This window comes from Equus przewalskii, chromosome 10, assembly GCF_037783145.1.
Source record: "Equus przewalskii isolate Varuska chromosome 10, EquPr2, whole genome shotgun sequence".
Lineage (NCBI taxonomy): Eukaryota > Metazoa > Chordata > Mammalia > Perissodactyla > Equidae > Equus > Equus przewalskii.
In genome coordinates, this window is record NC_091840.1 from 33,828,699 (window position 1) to 33,843,400 (window position 14,702).

At 41.9% G+C, this 14,702-nt stretch overlaps 1 protein-coding gene across 3 annotated transcripts in view; it reads left to right on the forward strand.

Annotated features, from left to right (window-relative positions):
• VMP1 (vacuole membrane protein 1) overlaps window positions 1-5,750 on the forward strand; it is a 125,512-nt gene extending 119,762 nt beyond the window's left edge. For all 3 annotated transcript variants that reach the window (XM_008541411.2, XM_070562344.1, XM_070562343.1), the window contains 2 exons: window positions 1,619-1,721; window positions 3,334-5,750. In XM_008541411.2, coding sequence (XP_008539633.1) covers window positions 1,619-1,721; window positions 3,334-3,477 — 247 coding nt within the window. In that variant the 3' untranslated portion in view covers window positions 3,478-5,750. The remainder of the gene's footprint in view (window positions 1-1,618; window positions 1,722-3,333) is intronic.
• The last annotated feature ends 8,952 nt before the right edge of the window (window positions 5,751-14,702 follow it).

Here is a 14,702-nt window from a genome sequence, read left to right on the forward strand (position 1 = left end):
GACTGTAGGTTAAGAGACTTCACCCTTCTCCATCTTTAATGTCTGTCATCTGGGTCTTCTGGTCTAATCAGTGCAGCCACTGCCTCTACTACTTATGTCTACTCAAGGCTTTTCACCTACCCTTCAGTATTCATTAAAGGAACTTTTTAACACCTTCACTGCACACTGATCTCTCATTTCTCCCTCCATTTCCTTTGAAATATACCTTCTGAAGCAAAAAATTTAGTATTGATTTGTAAATTCTTTTGTTCACAAATCAGTTCATGTGTTTGTGTGTTTTGAATTCTCATAGGGATTTTAAGTTCCTTGTAGGCATGGGCTGTTTTATAGTTGTCCCACCCCCCACCCCCCCCCCCCCAATAGCACTGATTACAATGTTGGACCCAAAACAAGGACTCCATTAGGTGTTTGGTGGTTGATAGTTAAAAGGATCAAAGAAAAGTGTCAGCCAAGAGTTATGTATTGCTAGCCTCTGGTAAATATAGTAGCAAAAAACTTCTCTTTCTCTACTCCTCTGCTTTTTATTACAGAAAGCAGCAACTAAATTGTTCTAGAAAAGAGGAGGTAAAGTTAATACTTAAAAGGGAAAGCATTAGGCACTGTTACAAATACATATCGAAATACCTTTTGCTGGCCCCAGGAAAGAGATTGGGCTCATTTATTTTAGCCCTCTTATGACAGATGAGAAAATAAAAGGGTACAGAAAATAGAATGTTTGATTTTCGAAGTTGCCCCAAGTTACCATTTTAAAAAACGCCTGCAAGCATTTCTAAAACGGGAGCCTGGTAGCTGCAGTTGCCAAACCGGTTTAGCAGCACCGCCTCTATGTATTCTGGGTGAGAGGGAGCTCCGAGTACATAAACTTATCAGAGATCACTATCCCAATCATCTCGGAACAAGTTGTTTAGTAATGTACTGTAGTTTCTGTGCAAGCCATCCGCCATAAACCACGAAGTGATTCAAGGTTCACAGTTCCTTCTTTGTTCCTTTGTTAATCACTGACTTCTGACCAGTGGGAGGTGCCTCCCAAATTTGCTAATGCATTCTTTTTGGATAAGGATGACGCACAGATTGTCCTAATAAGGACTTAGATTGAGAAAGGACCGCCCCCTCTGAGAAGATGGGACAAGTCAGGGAGAGGGCGGGCAGTTTCTTTTTCAACTAGGGATGACACAAGCATAAGTCATTTCCTTATTAATCGGTTCAAACCAGTTCTTACAGGAACTGGTGGTGATAAATGTGGGGCTTCTCAGAAGTCATTCATTTTATTCTCTGTACACCAGTGTGCTGCATTAGCTGAGCTGGCCTCACTCTGAGGACGAACTCTTCTGCTGGAAGGGGCTCCGCTCCTAGTTTCTTCCAAACCTATTGGTGGGAGAGATTTTTCTCCTTTAAGGAGATGAATTTTATTACTAAAACTCCATTAAAGGATGAATTTTTATTCACTAAAAAGAGTCCACAGGATTTCGCCAGCTTTGCTGATTGTTACATTTTTTTCTTCTTTCTATGCGGTCATTGCTTTTTTAGTCCAGGCGGTAAGTGGATTTTTCTTTAACATTTTTCTTGCTTTTCTTCCCAACTGTATCTTTTTCCTTGGGTTGCTGTACCCTGCTTCCAGTGCTGTCCCCGGCATAGGTCCGTCTTTACAGAAGCCATTCCAAGAATACCTGGAGGCCCAGCGGCAGAAGCTTCACCACAAAAGTGAAATGGGCACGCCACAGGTGAGACTTCACTTGGTTTTCCTTTGTTCCCCACCCCCACAGTTTCAGGCTGAAATTAATGTTCACCGCACTCACTGGCATTTTTAGGCAAATAGAGTGAGGTTTGTCTGTCAGTCTTCCTTAACAGAAGTTGAGGCTCTGTTTAGTCCCTACTGGGAAATTTGTCTTTGTCTAAATAAGAAAATATAATTTCTTTTTTTTTTTTTTTTGAGGAAGATTAGCCTTGAGCTAACTACTGCCAATCCTCCTCTTTTTGCTGAGGAAGACTGAGCTAACATCCATGACCATCTTCCTCTACTTTATACGTGGGACACCTACCACAGCATGGCTTTTGCCAAGCGGTGCCATGTCCACACCCGGGATCCGAACCGGTTACCCTAGGCCACCGAAGCGGAACGTGCACACTTAACCACTGAGCCACCGTGCCGGCCCCTATAATTTCTGTTTTGTACATCTTCTCCCCAAAACAAGGGTAGGACTAAGGGAAAATAATAGGTCTTTTATGTAGGATGAGTTAGTGACTTAATCTTAAATGATTTATTAACAGGTATACTTCCCAAGTCGATTAAAAAGTTAAAATTTATAGCATAACAAAGTATTGGACTTACTGAAGTCACTTGAATATTTCCCTTGATTTTTGCTCCATTTTTCTTTTTACAGGTGGGAAAAAAATTTTTTTTTAAATCAAGGCTCTTAACGTAGCTGAACTTAAAAACTTTAAGCCTGTCTTTTCTGTAAACAGTTCTGTGGCAAAGGGAAATGACTAGAAGAGCATGAGTAAGCAATAACTTGAAGTGGGAGTCTTGAAGGAAGTATGGTTGAGTTTCTTTTGCGATTTTTTTTTCGATGGTTTTATACTCCTTATGTGGCCCTTTGCTGCCCTCAGTTGACCAATCATGACTTGAGAAATAGATAGCATTTATATTTTAAAAGTCGCTCCCAATACTGGAACAAGAATATATAGCGCTCTCACTCGCGCTCTTTTTTTTTTTTCTTTTTTGAGGAAGAGTGGCCCTGAGCTAACATCTGTTGCCAATCTTCCTCTTTTTTTTTTTCTCTCCCCAAAGCACCAGTACATAGTCGTTCATTCTAGTTGCAAGTCATCCTCGTTCTTCTATGTGGGATGCTGCCACAGTGTGGCTTGACAAGTGGTGTGTAGGTCTGCACCCAGTCTCCAAACCTGCGAACCCTGGGCCGCCAACGCAGAGCGTGTGAACTTAACCAGTTGACCATGGGGCCAGCCCCTATGGCTCTCTCTTGACACTACTCTCTACAAGTCTATGGCAACTTCAGATAGTAGAATTTAATCAAAAACTTTATTCTTCCATAGTAAAAGACGAAATGACCTCACACTTGTCCCATTCTAAAACTGTGAATCAACATTCACTTTATATCTAACAAAGTGAAATCTTAATAACTGGGTGTAAAAAGGCCTGAATATAGATTTCAAGGTAGCTGGAGATGCAAGATTTTTCATTTTTCATTGTTTAGGCTTTATAGGTTATAAACTCCACGTTCTTATCATTTTCCTTCAGACACTGTAGATAATTCCCTTTTTACTACTGAGCTGATGCAGCATTTCTCGTGGATTGTTCTGCATTTATTCCTGCAGGGAGAAAACTGGTTGTCCTGGCTGTTTGAGAAGTTGGTGGTTGTCATGGTGTGTTACTTCATCCTGTCCATCATTAACTCCATGGCACAAAGTTATGCCAAACGAATCCAGCAGCGGTTGAACTCAGAGGAGAAAACTAAATAAGCAGAAAAGGTCTAACGGCAGAAATGAGAATGGATGGGTTCTGCCTTGAATTGGGAGGACTCCAAACCAGGAAGGAAAATTCCCTTTTCCAACCTGTGTCAATTTTAATTCCTTTTTTCCTGAAAGCAGTTTAGTCCCTGTTTTGCACTGACATACTTCCTTTGTGTGTTAAGGTAAGGTGTCCACCCTCAATTCAGCCCAAGTTGCGTTATATTAGGGTGGAATGTGATGTTCAGCAGCAAACTTGACGGAAACTGGCCTCTCTTTGTTACTTTCAAAGGCCCACATGGCACAGTTAAATAATTCCGACACCAAAAAAAAGTTCCTGAGTATGTTAAATATGTCAAGCTTTTCAGGCTTGTCACAAATGACTGCTTTGTTTTTCTAAGTCATCAGAATGTATGTAAATTATACTAGATTGGATAACAGTCTTGCATGTCTATCATGGTAAAATTTACTATGCCATCCTGCCCCACCCTTCCTCTCCCACCTTCAAAAAAGGCCATTTTAGAATGCATTGCACACCCTCTTGGGAAACTGATCTTTAAATTTTAAGACAGTATAAGGAAAAGCTGGTTGGTGCCTCATGAATGAGTTGACACCATTTTTTATTCTGTATATTTAGAATGAAGTCATGAAAAAACTTTATAAAGACATCTTGATCATTCCAAAATTGTGTCCGTTTTATTGAGCGTTTTTTTACTTTCTTCTGGCTTCTACCAACTAATGGCAGCCTTGTCAAGTCCGCCTGCAACCATAATCCCTTAAGCCTTCATTTATTCACGTGAAAGCCGCCAGCAAGGCATTTTTTTGTTAGGCTGGAATTGGGCAGCTAATTAAAACACTGCTGAAATGACATCTTAGGGATTGGTGTAGCAAGGGAATTTCTTGGTTTGTGAAAACAGAAGAAATGATAGTATACAAATCAAAGGATACTGAAGAGAGAAATGACTTTCTTTTTAAACCACACTTGTTCATCTCTTAATTTTAGCTCAGCTACATGTGCTCTGGTTTTAACAGACAGAAATTTACTTTGATAAGTAACCTGATTTTCTTCTAGTAAATGTTTTGTTCTTAGGTGATTTTTCCTTTGGGGTGTTTCTGGTTGAACTTGGTTGTTCCGTTTTGCTTGGGAGGAAAAATGAAGAGTTTCACTTTTTTCCTTTAGGAAAATTGGTACTGACAGCATGTTGAGAATAGGCTTGGGTTTAAATCTCAACAGGCCAGAAATGCCTGATTTGTTTCATCAAATCCTGCCTAAATGTCTGCTTGTTTTGCCTCCCGTCGTGACATCTCCATGGCTGTACCACCTTGTCGGGTAGCTTATCAGACTGATGTTGACTGTTGAATCTCATGGCAACAGCAGTCGATGGGCTGTCTGACATTTTGGTATCTTTCATCTGACCATCCATATCAAATATGCCCATTCAAACATTACCCAGCATCATGGTTTATGATCAGAAACTCCGGTCCTTATGTCTAGTAGCATTTTGAATCCTTTATGCCATGATAGTGCCGCAGTATCGAGAGGATTTTATGGAGAATTGGAATAGTCTCCATGACCACAGCTAAATAAAGGACAAGCAGCCTGTCTTGGGGTTTTGAAAAGGTTATTCTTAACAATCTTTTTTTTTTCCTACCCAGGGACTTTCTGACAGTATGACTGTTACCTTACTTGAAAAGCAGTACCCAATTGCTTTATTATTTTAAATAGATTCACATTAACCAACATAATTTTTTAGATTGTTTAGGATTAGCCTGAGTTTCTAAGTCAGCTTCCAGCTGTGTTTCATCTCCTTCACCTGCATTTTATTTGGTGTTTGTCTGAAGGAAAGAGGAAAGCAAATGTGAATTGTACTATTTGTACTAATCTTTGGAATTTATTGGTAAATTTATTTCAGGATAGGGTATCAGAAAAAGAAAAACTTTGTTTCTTAGACTGAAGGTCTAACTGATTAATAATTTGACTTATAAGCATGGTTTGTTCACTCCTTCAAATGAATTTACTTTGAAAACAAATGAAGAGCTGCTCTCCTTCTTTCCTCCACTAAGCAGATGATCCTGCTGGATTCCCGCTGGAGCAGTGCTACCCTCTGTTCCGGTGATTGGTTTGTTCCTTTCTTGTATCCCCCAAAGTGGACACAAACAACTACACGATCCCAAAGACATATCTAGTTAATTCCAGCTGACGAGAGACCAGAAAATTTGTAAATGGATGGTTTGATATTACTGCAAATAAAAAAAGGGCCTGGGAATTCTGATTGCATCTCTAATTTGTGTCAGTCTCGTTTTATGCCTTAAATATATACAGTGCTTTATGTCACAACTCAGTGACTGTCAAGCAGTACAGTACAATACATCAGCAGTTTAGACACAAGTTCTGAGGAGCAGCTCCCTAAAACAATTATCATAATGTGGAAACATGTGCAGTGTTTTCTGTGTATACACGTAATCTGGAGTGTGGGGCTTGGAAGAAAGGGAGATTTTTACTTTTATTTGGATAATGGCCACTATTCCCATCCTCTAAAAATCCAGAAAAAGATAAGACTGGATGGAATTCAGCTAGTTGATTCAGTGCACGCAGTAGCGAGTGCTCCCGTCTAAAGCAGCTCAGCCACGTTCCCAGCGTGCTCTGCTGTCTGTAGCTTTAGGAGGACAGCAGGAGGCTTATCTACTAGTCACTGACAGTCTCACTGAGTATAAATAATTCAGTAAGCTAAATAAAATAACACATTGCCCTCTTGTACCCTCTGAGGGATTGTGTTTTGAATGACCCGTGTGTAAAGAGCTCAGAGAAGTTCTCAAAATTTTCGTGTCAAAAAGCCTTTCCGTATATTTTGAAACCCACTTGTGCAAGTAGTTTTAGGTTTCTATCTCTAACATATGTGACCTCGAGAAAGTTTTTAACTCTGAGCCTAGATTTCATGTATAAAAAGACAGATGGCCAGGTTGTCCTAGGGATTAAATAGGATAAAATGTAAAGTACTACCATAAATGTTAGTATTTTCCCAGTTTTCAATTCATCTAAAACTGAAAGCACTTGATACACATGCAAGAATTTTACAACACTGCATTTACTCCAAAAATAAAAATACATTTTAAAATGCTGTCAGTATTTACGTCCTTGTTTTGGAGTAGATACACTCTGTCTAAAGTGAAAACAAATCCAAGATACAAATTAATAAAGAGAAAAGCAGAAAGTAATGGACTAAGGACTTGATTAATGAGACCAAAACTTTTTTTTTTTTTTGGCTGCTTTTCCTCCCCAAATCCCCCCAGTACATAGCTGTATATTTTAGTTGTGGGTCCTTCTAGTTGTGGCATGTGGGACGCTGCCTCAGTGTGGCCTGACAAGCAGTGCCATGTCCGTGCCCAGGATCCGAACCAGCAAAACCCCGGGCCACCAAAGCGGAGCATGCAAACTTAACCACTCGGCCACGGGGCCAGCCGCCCAAAACCTTTTTAAATCTAAAAATAATTCTCCAACTAGCCTACTTAAGGTACAAAGCACAGGTACATAAATTTACTATGAAATAAAAATACTTTTCTAACCTTGCCACCTTAAAATTTTGACATTTCCTAATTTATTTCTATTATAAAGATGGTTAATACCAAAAAATCTGGAAAGTAAAGGGAATATTAGCTTTTAGTACCTTGTTAGAAATGCTCCATCTAGAATATCCAGTGAGATTTGCTGGGCGTAAATAGATTTTAAACAGTAAAACAAAAAAAATTGATTTAGTGGCATGCAAGATCTTCCTCAATAAACCTTAAAGTCTCATTCCTGTTAGAAAAACTCAAAAAGTTGGTGTATTTTATTCACAAGTAATTATGAATGTCTCACAAAAAGTTAAAACAACCTAAGCAGGGGTTTAGTAGCCATTTTTGAAAGCCAAGAATCATTTGTCTCTAATTCACATTGATCAAAGCTTCTGTGGTATTCACAAGACATGGTAAATGAAATGCTACACAAAACTGTTCCATCTGAAGTGTTTTGCTCCTTTATCGTCAAAGACAACAAGAAAAGAAAGCACATAATGTACTTTAAAATTCTAGTATCAGTTGAGTCATTTGTGTCTGGGAGTCGGGGGCCTGGGTTCCTGCCCCTCCCTTTCCAAGAAGGCCACGAGTTCACCTGAGGTAATGCGTTTGCCCCGGGGGTGAGGCTTGAATTGCAGCAAATAACCTACATGGATTTGCATATTTAACCACTACTCCTAAGAGGGATTATCACGAAAACCTGTTCTGGACAGCTGCTTACTCATTGCCTTTAGAATTGCGTGGCCCTCGGACAGGCAGGTGCCAACTGTTTGCTCATTCTCTTTGACCTACTAGCCCTGCAGTTTGCTGTGTGGGTGTTGATACTACTAAATTAAAAGAAAAAAAACTGTTTTAGATGGCCCCCACTCTCCACCCAAACACCCTGGATTCATCTGAGATCTGGGATTCTAACTCTGCACTTGGGACACTGGCCCACACTGTGGCCCAGAGAGTGAGTCAGTTGTAAGTGGCTGGCTGACTCTATGGGAACAGAAATGAAATGCAGCTTAGAGGGTTTGTCAGCCAAATCCACAAATGTGTGGCTTTTTGAAACGTTGGACATCTGTTCCTCTTAATTTAAAATAAACTTTTTTAAAAAGCACAAAGTTGTTTGGCTCCTTGTATCTTTGTGTCAGCAGCAGTTGCCGCTCTAACTTAGGAAGCGTAGAATCAGAAATTTTGGATTCTTTAGGGCACACTTCAGAGAGGGAGGAACTGACTTGCTTTGGGAAGGGAAGAGATGATTTTACTGTAGAGAGTTTGGAAATCCCCTTCAGGGGTAATCAGCCCAGGTGTTCAAGCCGTTGTTAACCATTTCCAAATGACTCAAAGGACGGACAGGGAGCACTTGGACACACTCCAGCACTATTTCTACCGTGTCGTCTTTATTTGCCTTGGAAACCACATTCCTGAATTCTTGAGGGGACGGCTGGGGCTTATTCTGGGCATCTTTGACTAAGAGGGACCCTCAGCCACCCATCTAAGTGAACCGTCGTGGCCTTCTTTTGAGTTTCCCCAGAGGAGTATTTACAACTTGCTTTGATGGCCTTCCTGTTAAAGCCCTTTGAGGAAAAGCCTTGTTCATTCAAGGAGGCCCCCCGTAGGATAGTTTTCTCTCCCCCCACCTAATCCCAAATGTGGCATTTCCCTTTGTTGCCATCCATCCTCTTTAGGGGAAAGAGCATGAGCAGCTTTTTCCTTTCAGGTCACTTTTGACTGACCCAGCCGGACAGCATTGCTTAATTGTGTCCCCGTCTGTTTCCGATGGGAAAAAAAAAATGTTTTTGTGGAGTGAGGCAGTTTGGGATTTGAAAAGAGGAACTGTTTCGCCTTTCCCTGAAGATGGGGAATGACTGTTCAGATTACTGTTGTCTTCCTTTGGCTCCTCACCAGGTTGTGTTGGAAACAAAGAGCAGTTCAGGTTCACTCCTCTTGGCAGTAGTGCTGAAGCCCAGCGTACCACGTCACCGGAGAACCATGTTGTTCTCAACCTCTTTTCATTAGTTAAAAAGATGAAAGCCAAAAATAATCAGAGGAGGCCTTTCTCTGCCTTTCATTTTTCAGTGCACCTCCCCGCCTCATGAGAGTCAGTTTCACTTGAGTGACAGTCCTAAGTCTTACAGCAGCCACACTTTCTTTACCTAACCTCGCATTGTTTGGCCATACTCTTGAGGCTCTTCAGACACCTCTGCTCCATTCTGCCCACTGCACTAGCCCCTGCCCATTGCCATGGCATATTCTTTGTACACAACCACACAACACCAGCAATCAAGGTTAGCTCCCAGGAACTTCCTCTGGTGTGCCCTGTACCAGGAAGCACCATGGATTACTATTAACTTTGATAATGATTGCTTGCTTGCTTTGTACCGGGCACTGTTTTCAGTGCTGTTTTACGTGTGTTGTATTTAATCATTAAATCCTTACAGCAGCCCCATGAAGGAATTAAGGTAGAGAGGCTCAGTAATTTGCTAGAGGAAGCAAGGCAGTAGCAGAGTAAGGATGCAGACCTAGGCATTCTGGCTCTGAGCCACTCAGTTCCGCAGAAAAGTCCAGGACAAAAGTCCAGGCTTCTGTGCACTTGTTTGATCTTGTGATCACAGGTAGGTAAGGAGAGAGACAACAGCAAATCAAGGCCACAGCCTAAAAAGTTCTGCTGTTTAAATAGATGAGCAGCCTTCGTGCTTCCCTACATCACAGGGTTGGGAAAGCCAGCTCGATTCTTAGCCATCCTGTGTGGGCAGGTTCCGAGTGGTGTTCGCTATAATTATGATTACAAAGCAATTTCTATTTGTACAGACCTTTTTTCTTTTTCAAAGCACTTTCTCATCTTGATTTTTATTTGATCTTCATAACAACCCTATGAAATAGTTAGGGCCAGTTGTGGCACTAGCCATACTAGGAAAAAAATTTTAATTCACTTTTTAAATCTACTGGTTTAAGGTACTGTGGGGAAAAGACAAACTGTTGAAAAATTATCTTCCTCCAGGAGCCTACGGTCTCCTCGGGGGTATTATGCACATGTGCAGGGAACTACAATGCAGAGAAAAAGAGAGGAGGAAGAGAATTGCTGACTAGGAAGGAGCAGGGAAGGTTTCATGAGGATGTGGCATTTCAATTGCCAGGTGGAGATGGGGAGAGGGAAGCTACCCTAACTAGAGAAATCCCTGTGAGAGAGACCAAGAAGGTGCAAGTCGGGGAGCTACGTGTCCAGTAGTAGAAGAGACAAGACCAATGAGCCATCTAAAGTCAGCTCACCTACCTCCTCTGTTGCTCTTTGCCTAGCCCTGTTTTGTCTCCTTTAGAGTACCTATGTAACTTACCACTAGATTGCCTATTTTCTTTTTTCGCTCTGTTTCCTCCACTAGAACTTAAGTCCCATAAGGGCAGGCACCGTTGGACTCTCCTTTGTATGTCCAGAGCCGAGCACGGGCCTGGCACTCGGTAGGCTCACAGTGAATGCTTGCTGAATGAAGTATTGCAATAGTGCAGGCGAAGCAGCAGTGGAGAGTCAAGGGCAGGCAGGAAGCATTACCTAAGTAGAAGCCAGGGTCCTGGGCAAAAATGGGGTGAAGGAGGCGAAGTAAAGGTAAAGAAGGAACCAAAGAGCCCTGAGAAGACAGCAATACCGAGCAATTCCCAAACCAGGACTATGGGAGGAGAGGCAAGTTTGAGGGAGAGAGACGCTATTCCGTTTGAACACCTGGAGGGCAGATACTGAGCAATAGAATGGTGGGGCTTACTATGGGTCTATCTCAGGGTTCCTAACTTCTAAGCTCCTAGTGAATGTGCTCTCCATTAGACCACTCTGGAACTTCTCCCTGTGGGAGGATAAACTGGACTTCTTCAGAAAATTCTCTAGAGTAATATGTCCTCTGTACTTTCCCATAAGAGAGAATCTAAACCTTAAGTGGTTATGTAGCACTATTCTTGAAGAGATGGCACTGTGACTGGACCTTGGGGCCACAGGAAGTTGCTTTAAAATTCCTCTTGCCAGTTGTATCCTGCTTGCTTAACCAATGTCTCCTCCCTAAGAGAACTGGGAGGATGGTAATTCCTGGATAGATTGTCTGTCTTTATAAGGAGAAAACTTTGGCAATGTGATTTCCTGTATATTTCTACTAGAGTCCAAGATTCCAGTAATGCTAGCCTAGACAGCAGTGGCAGCCACCTAGAACCCAGATGTCATAAGTATTCCCAAGTAAGTGCAAGGGCATCCTCCCAACTGCCTTTGCCAAGCCAAAAGGCACAATCACAGCTTTATTACACCTTCTAGAGCATGTGGTCAAGGCGGCTTTCCATTTGGCTGCTTTGGTGCTGAGGTTGTTTACATGTCTCACTAAATGAGTTATGCTTATTGAAGTCAGCTGGGTAGGAGTTCAGAATAAATGACATATGACCACAATTATACCACTCACCAGGAGGAACAGAGATCAGACGGAGAGATTTACTTGTGTAATAATCCTTTGGAGTAGAAGAGAGGTACAAAACATGAGTATTCTACTCTCAGGTGCGTGCAGTTTCCAAAGCCTGGGTGAACTGGGCTGTCACTGTTCCTGGCTCTTTTTTTTTTTTTTTGAGGAAGATTAGCCCTGAGCTAACTGCTGCCAATCCTCTTCTTTTTTGCTGAGGAAGACTGGCCCTGAGCTAACATCCATGCCCATCTTCCTCTACTTTATACGTGGGACGCCTACCACAGCATGGCATGCCAAGCAGTGCCATGTCTGCACCCAGGATCCGAACCGGCAAACCCCAGGCCGCTGAAGAGGAGCGTGCAAACTTAACCACTGTGCCACTGGGCCAGCCCCTGTTCCTGGCTTTCTGATGGAATCACACTCAATGATGCCTGTCTGGTAAAACGTGTATGGAAGTGCTTTGCACAATTTCAGGAGGAAAAAAAGCTGAAAAATAGTACTTTTAGAAAAATGTAGAGCTCAAATAAATTTTCAGATGTTCTGCATTTTCTTCTTGAAAAGAATCTAAAAAGTAAAGAGCATAAAAGATATACTTGGTCTCTACAAGGAGGAAGTAAAAAGTTCTTTCATACACAAAACCTTTCCTAACTTTACACACTTCTTTTTAGGTGGCTTCCAGACTCTGTGTGTGTGTGTGTGTGATATATTTACTAGTCTTCCCTGGAGTAGACAGTGTTCATTAGAAAAACATGTTGAGACAATAAGACCCCAAAGTTAGTCTTTTTTTTTTTTTTTTTTGGTGAGGAATATTCGCCATGAGCAAACATCTGTTGTCAATCCTTTTTTTTTTGGCTTGAGGAAGATTTGTCCTGAGCTTCAAAATTAGTCTTTAATTCCTCTCTTCCTCCTCTGCCCTGAAGGAACCTGGAGCAGCCACCATTCCTACATCCTATTTATGTGATAGTTTACAAAACAATGATGCTGATAACTACTTCCACCCCTCCTTACTGCCTTCTGACTCATTTGACTTATTCCTCCATTCTTCTGTCTCCAGATGTTAATATCCTTTTAAAAATCATTTGAGTTATCTTTACATTGGGTTTTTAAGGCTTTGTTACCAAAAAAAAAAAATGCAAGATATAAAAAAAGTAGGAAATCCCCTGAGAAATACACTTCCCAAAGAAATTACTGTGAAATCTAGCATCTATCCTTTCAGTCCTGCTCAAAAACACTCTGAGCCTCCCATTCTTGGTCCCGGGGGCCTGGCAGTGGGGGCAAAGCAGGGGCAGGCAGGATCACGGAGGCATGTCTCTCCTCTGCATCTTCAGGGGTGCGATAGATTGCTCTACTCCTGTCCTTACTGATCAAAATTACACATAACCATAGAGACAAATTCATGTGTGTTTTGTAACGACAAATAAAAATGGCAAGCAATAGGATACATTGGAGAATATGAGGAAGCCATTTGGTATAAACCTAATTCGGCCTGACCTTGTCTTTCCAAAAGGGCCTGACCGTGGCTGTTGAGCATGCATTGTATATCTGCTTTAGAAATTCCCTATGGCAAGAACAAAGGCCCTTGAGATAAAGGTGCAACTTCCCTCCCCCTCCCAACTTTGGCATCTCCTTAAGGATTAAGCATCTTTCCTTAGGCTAGAAACTGATTGCTGCGTTCACCTGTGACCACCCAGCTCGAGACAATAGACTTGCCTCCTGCTACGCCCACCAAGATAGGAGACCCACTACCTGCTGTGTCCATCGAGTGCTGTGCCGACAGGGCAATCTTGTGACTATTGTGGGAGGGACATTTCAATCATATGTGAAACACCCTGTTTTGGGTATATAACCACTAATGTGCACCCCACTTCTTCAGTGCCCTTTCTTCCTTTGGGAAGAAAGGCCCCGGGCCATGGTCCTCAGATTTCAGCTCAGAATAAACTCACCCAAGTTTTCATTTATAGATTGGTTATGGATTATTTTTTGTCGACAGTAACAACATTTAACAGCCATTTCTGTCTGCCTTGACTACAACAGCACACCTAAAGGGAACAGGGAGACAGGGAGTGGCCAAACAGTGGAAGGCTCCGAATTCCAGGACCAGGAGTTTAGATTTTAGGCAAGGACTTACAAACAAAGGCAATTCTTTATTCTCTTAATATAGTGTTGAATTTATATTGTCTTAAATGGCTTTTATTTTATGTTGACTTGTTTTTGGTGAGGAAGACTCACTCTGAGCTAACATCTTCCTCCTTTTTTTTTGCTTGAGGAAGATTAGCCCTGAGCTAACTTCTGTGCCAATCTTCCTCTATTTTGTGTGTGGGTTGCCACCACGGCATGGCTTGACAAATGGTGTAGGTCCTCACCCCGGATCTGAACCTGTGAACCCAGGCTGTGAAAGCAGAGCATGCTGGACTTAACCACTATGCCACGGGGCTCGCCCCTAAGTGGCTTTTAAGACAATTTTTTTTTTTTTTTTGAGGAAGACTAGCCCTGAGCTAACATCTGCTGCCAATCTTCCTCTTTTTGCTGAGGAAGACTGGCGTGAGCTAACATCCATGCCCATCTTCCTCTACTTTATATGTGGGATGTCTGCCACAGCATGGCTTGCCAAGTGGTGCCACGTACCCTTGGCAAGTCCACACCCGGGATCTGAACCAGCAAACCCCGGGCCGCCGAAGTGGAACGCGCAAACTTAACCGCTGCACCACCAGGCCAGCCCCTAAGCCAAATATTTTTAATTCTATTTCCTTGTCCTTAGTTTCATCTAATAGTTGTGAGATCTGTTGATAATATGGGAACTTTAAGGGGCTTCACTGGGTGCCTGTAGTTTTGCAGCTTTATATCTCTTCCGTGGGTCTTTAGACATTTATGTTAATCTGTTCAGTAAACATGGAGTCACTACCATGAGCCAGGCAAATGCTTTGCAGCAAAGAATATACCAAATGGTGAAGTCCTTAAGGACGAGCCAGGTTTAACTCATTCTTTTATCCCCCTATCCTAGCACAGTGACTTTCCTTGCAGGTGTTTAATGGACGTATGTTGAATTAAGCTCACATCCTGCCTCTTTCATAGTGTTCACATGAGCTGAGCTTAAGCAAAGGCTTCTTTTTTCAAAAAGGAAACTCCTGTCTTTTGCCTTACGTCATGTTTCTTACTATCATGTTCCCATGACCTCTCACCTAGTAAGGACAAGCTTTGTTCAACTCCAGTATCTACAATTCCCAGGATTTTGCTCCAGAAATGTCTAGAATAGCCCTAATAAAAGAAATAATG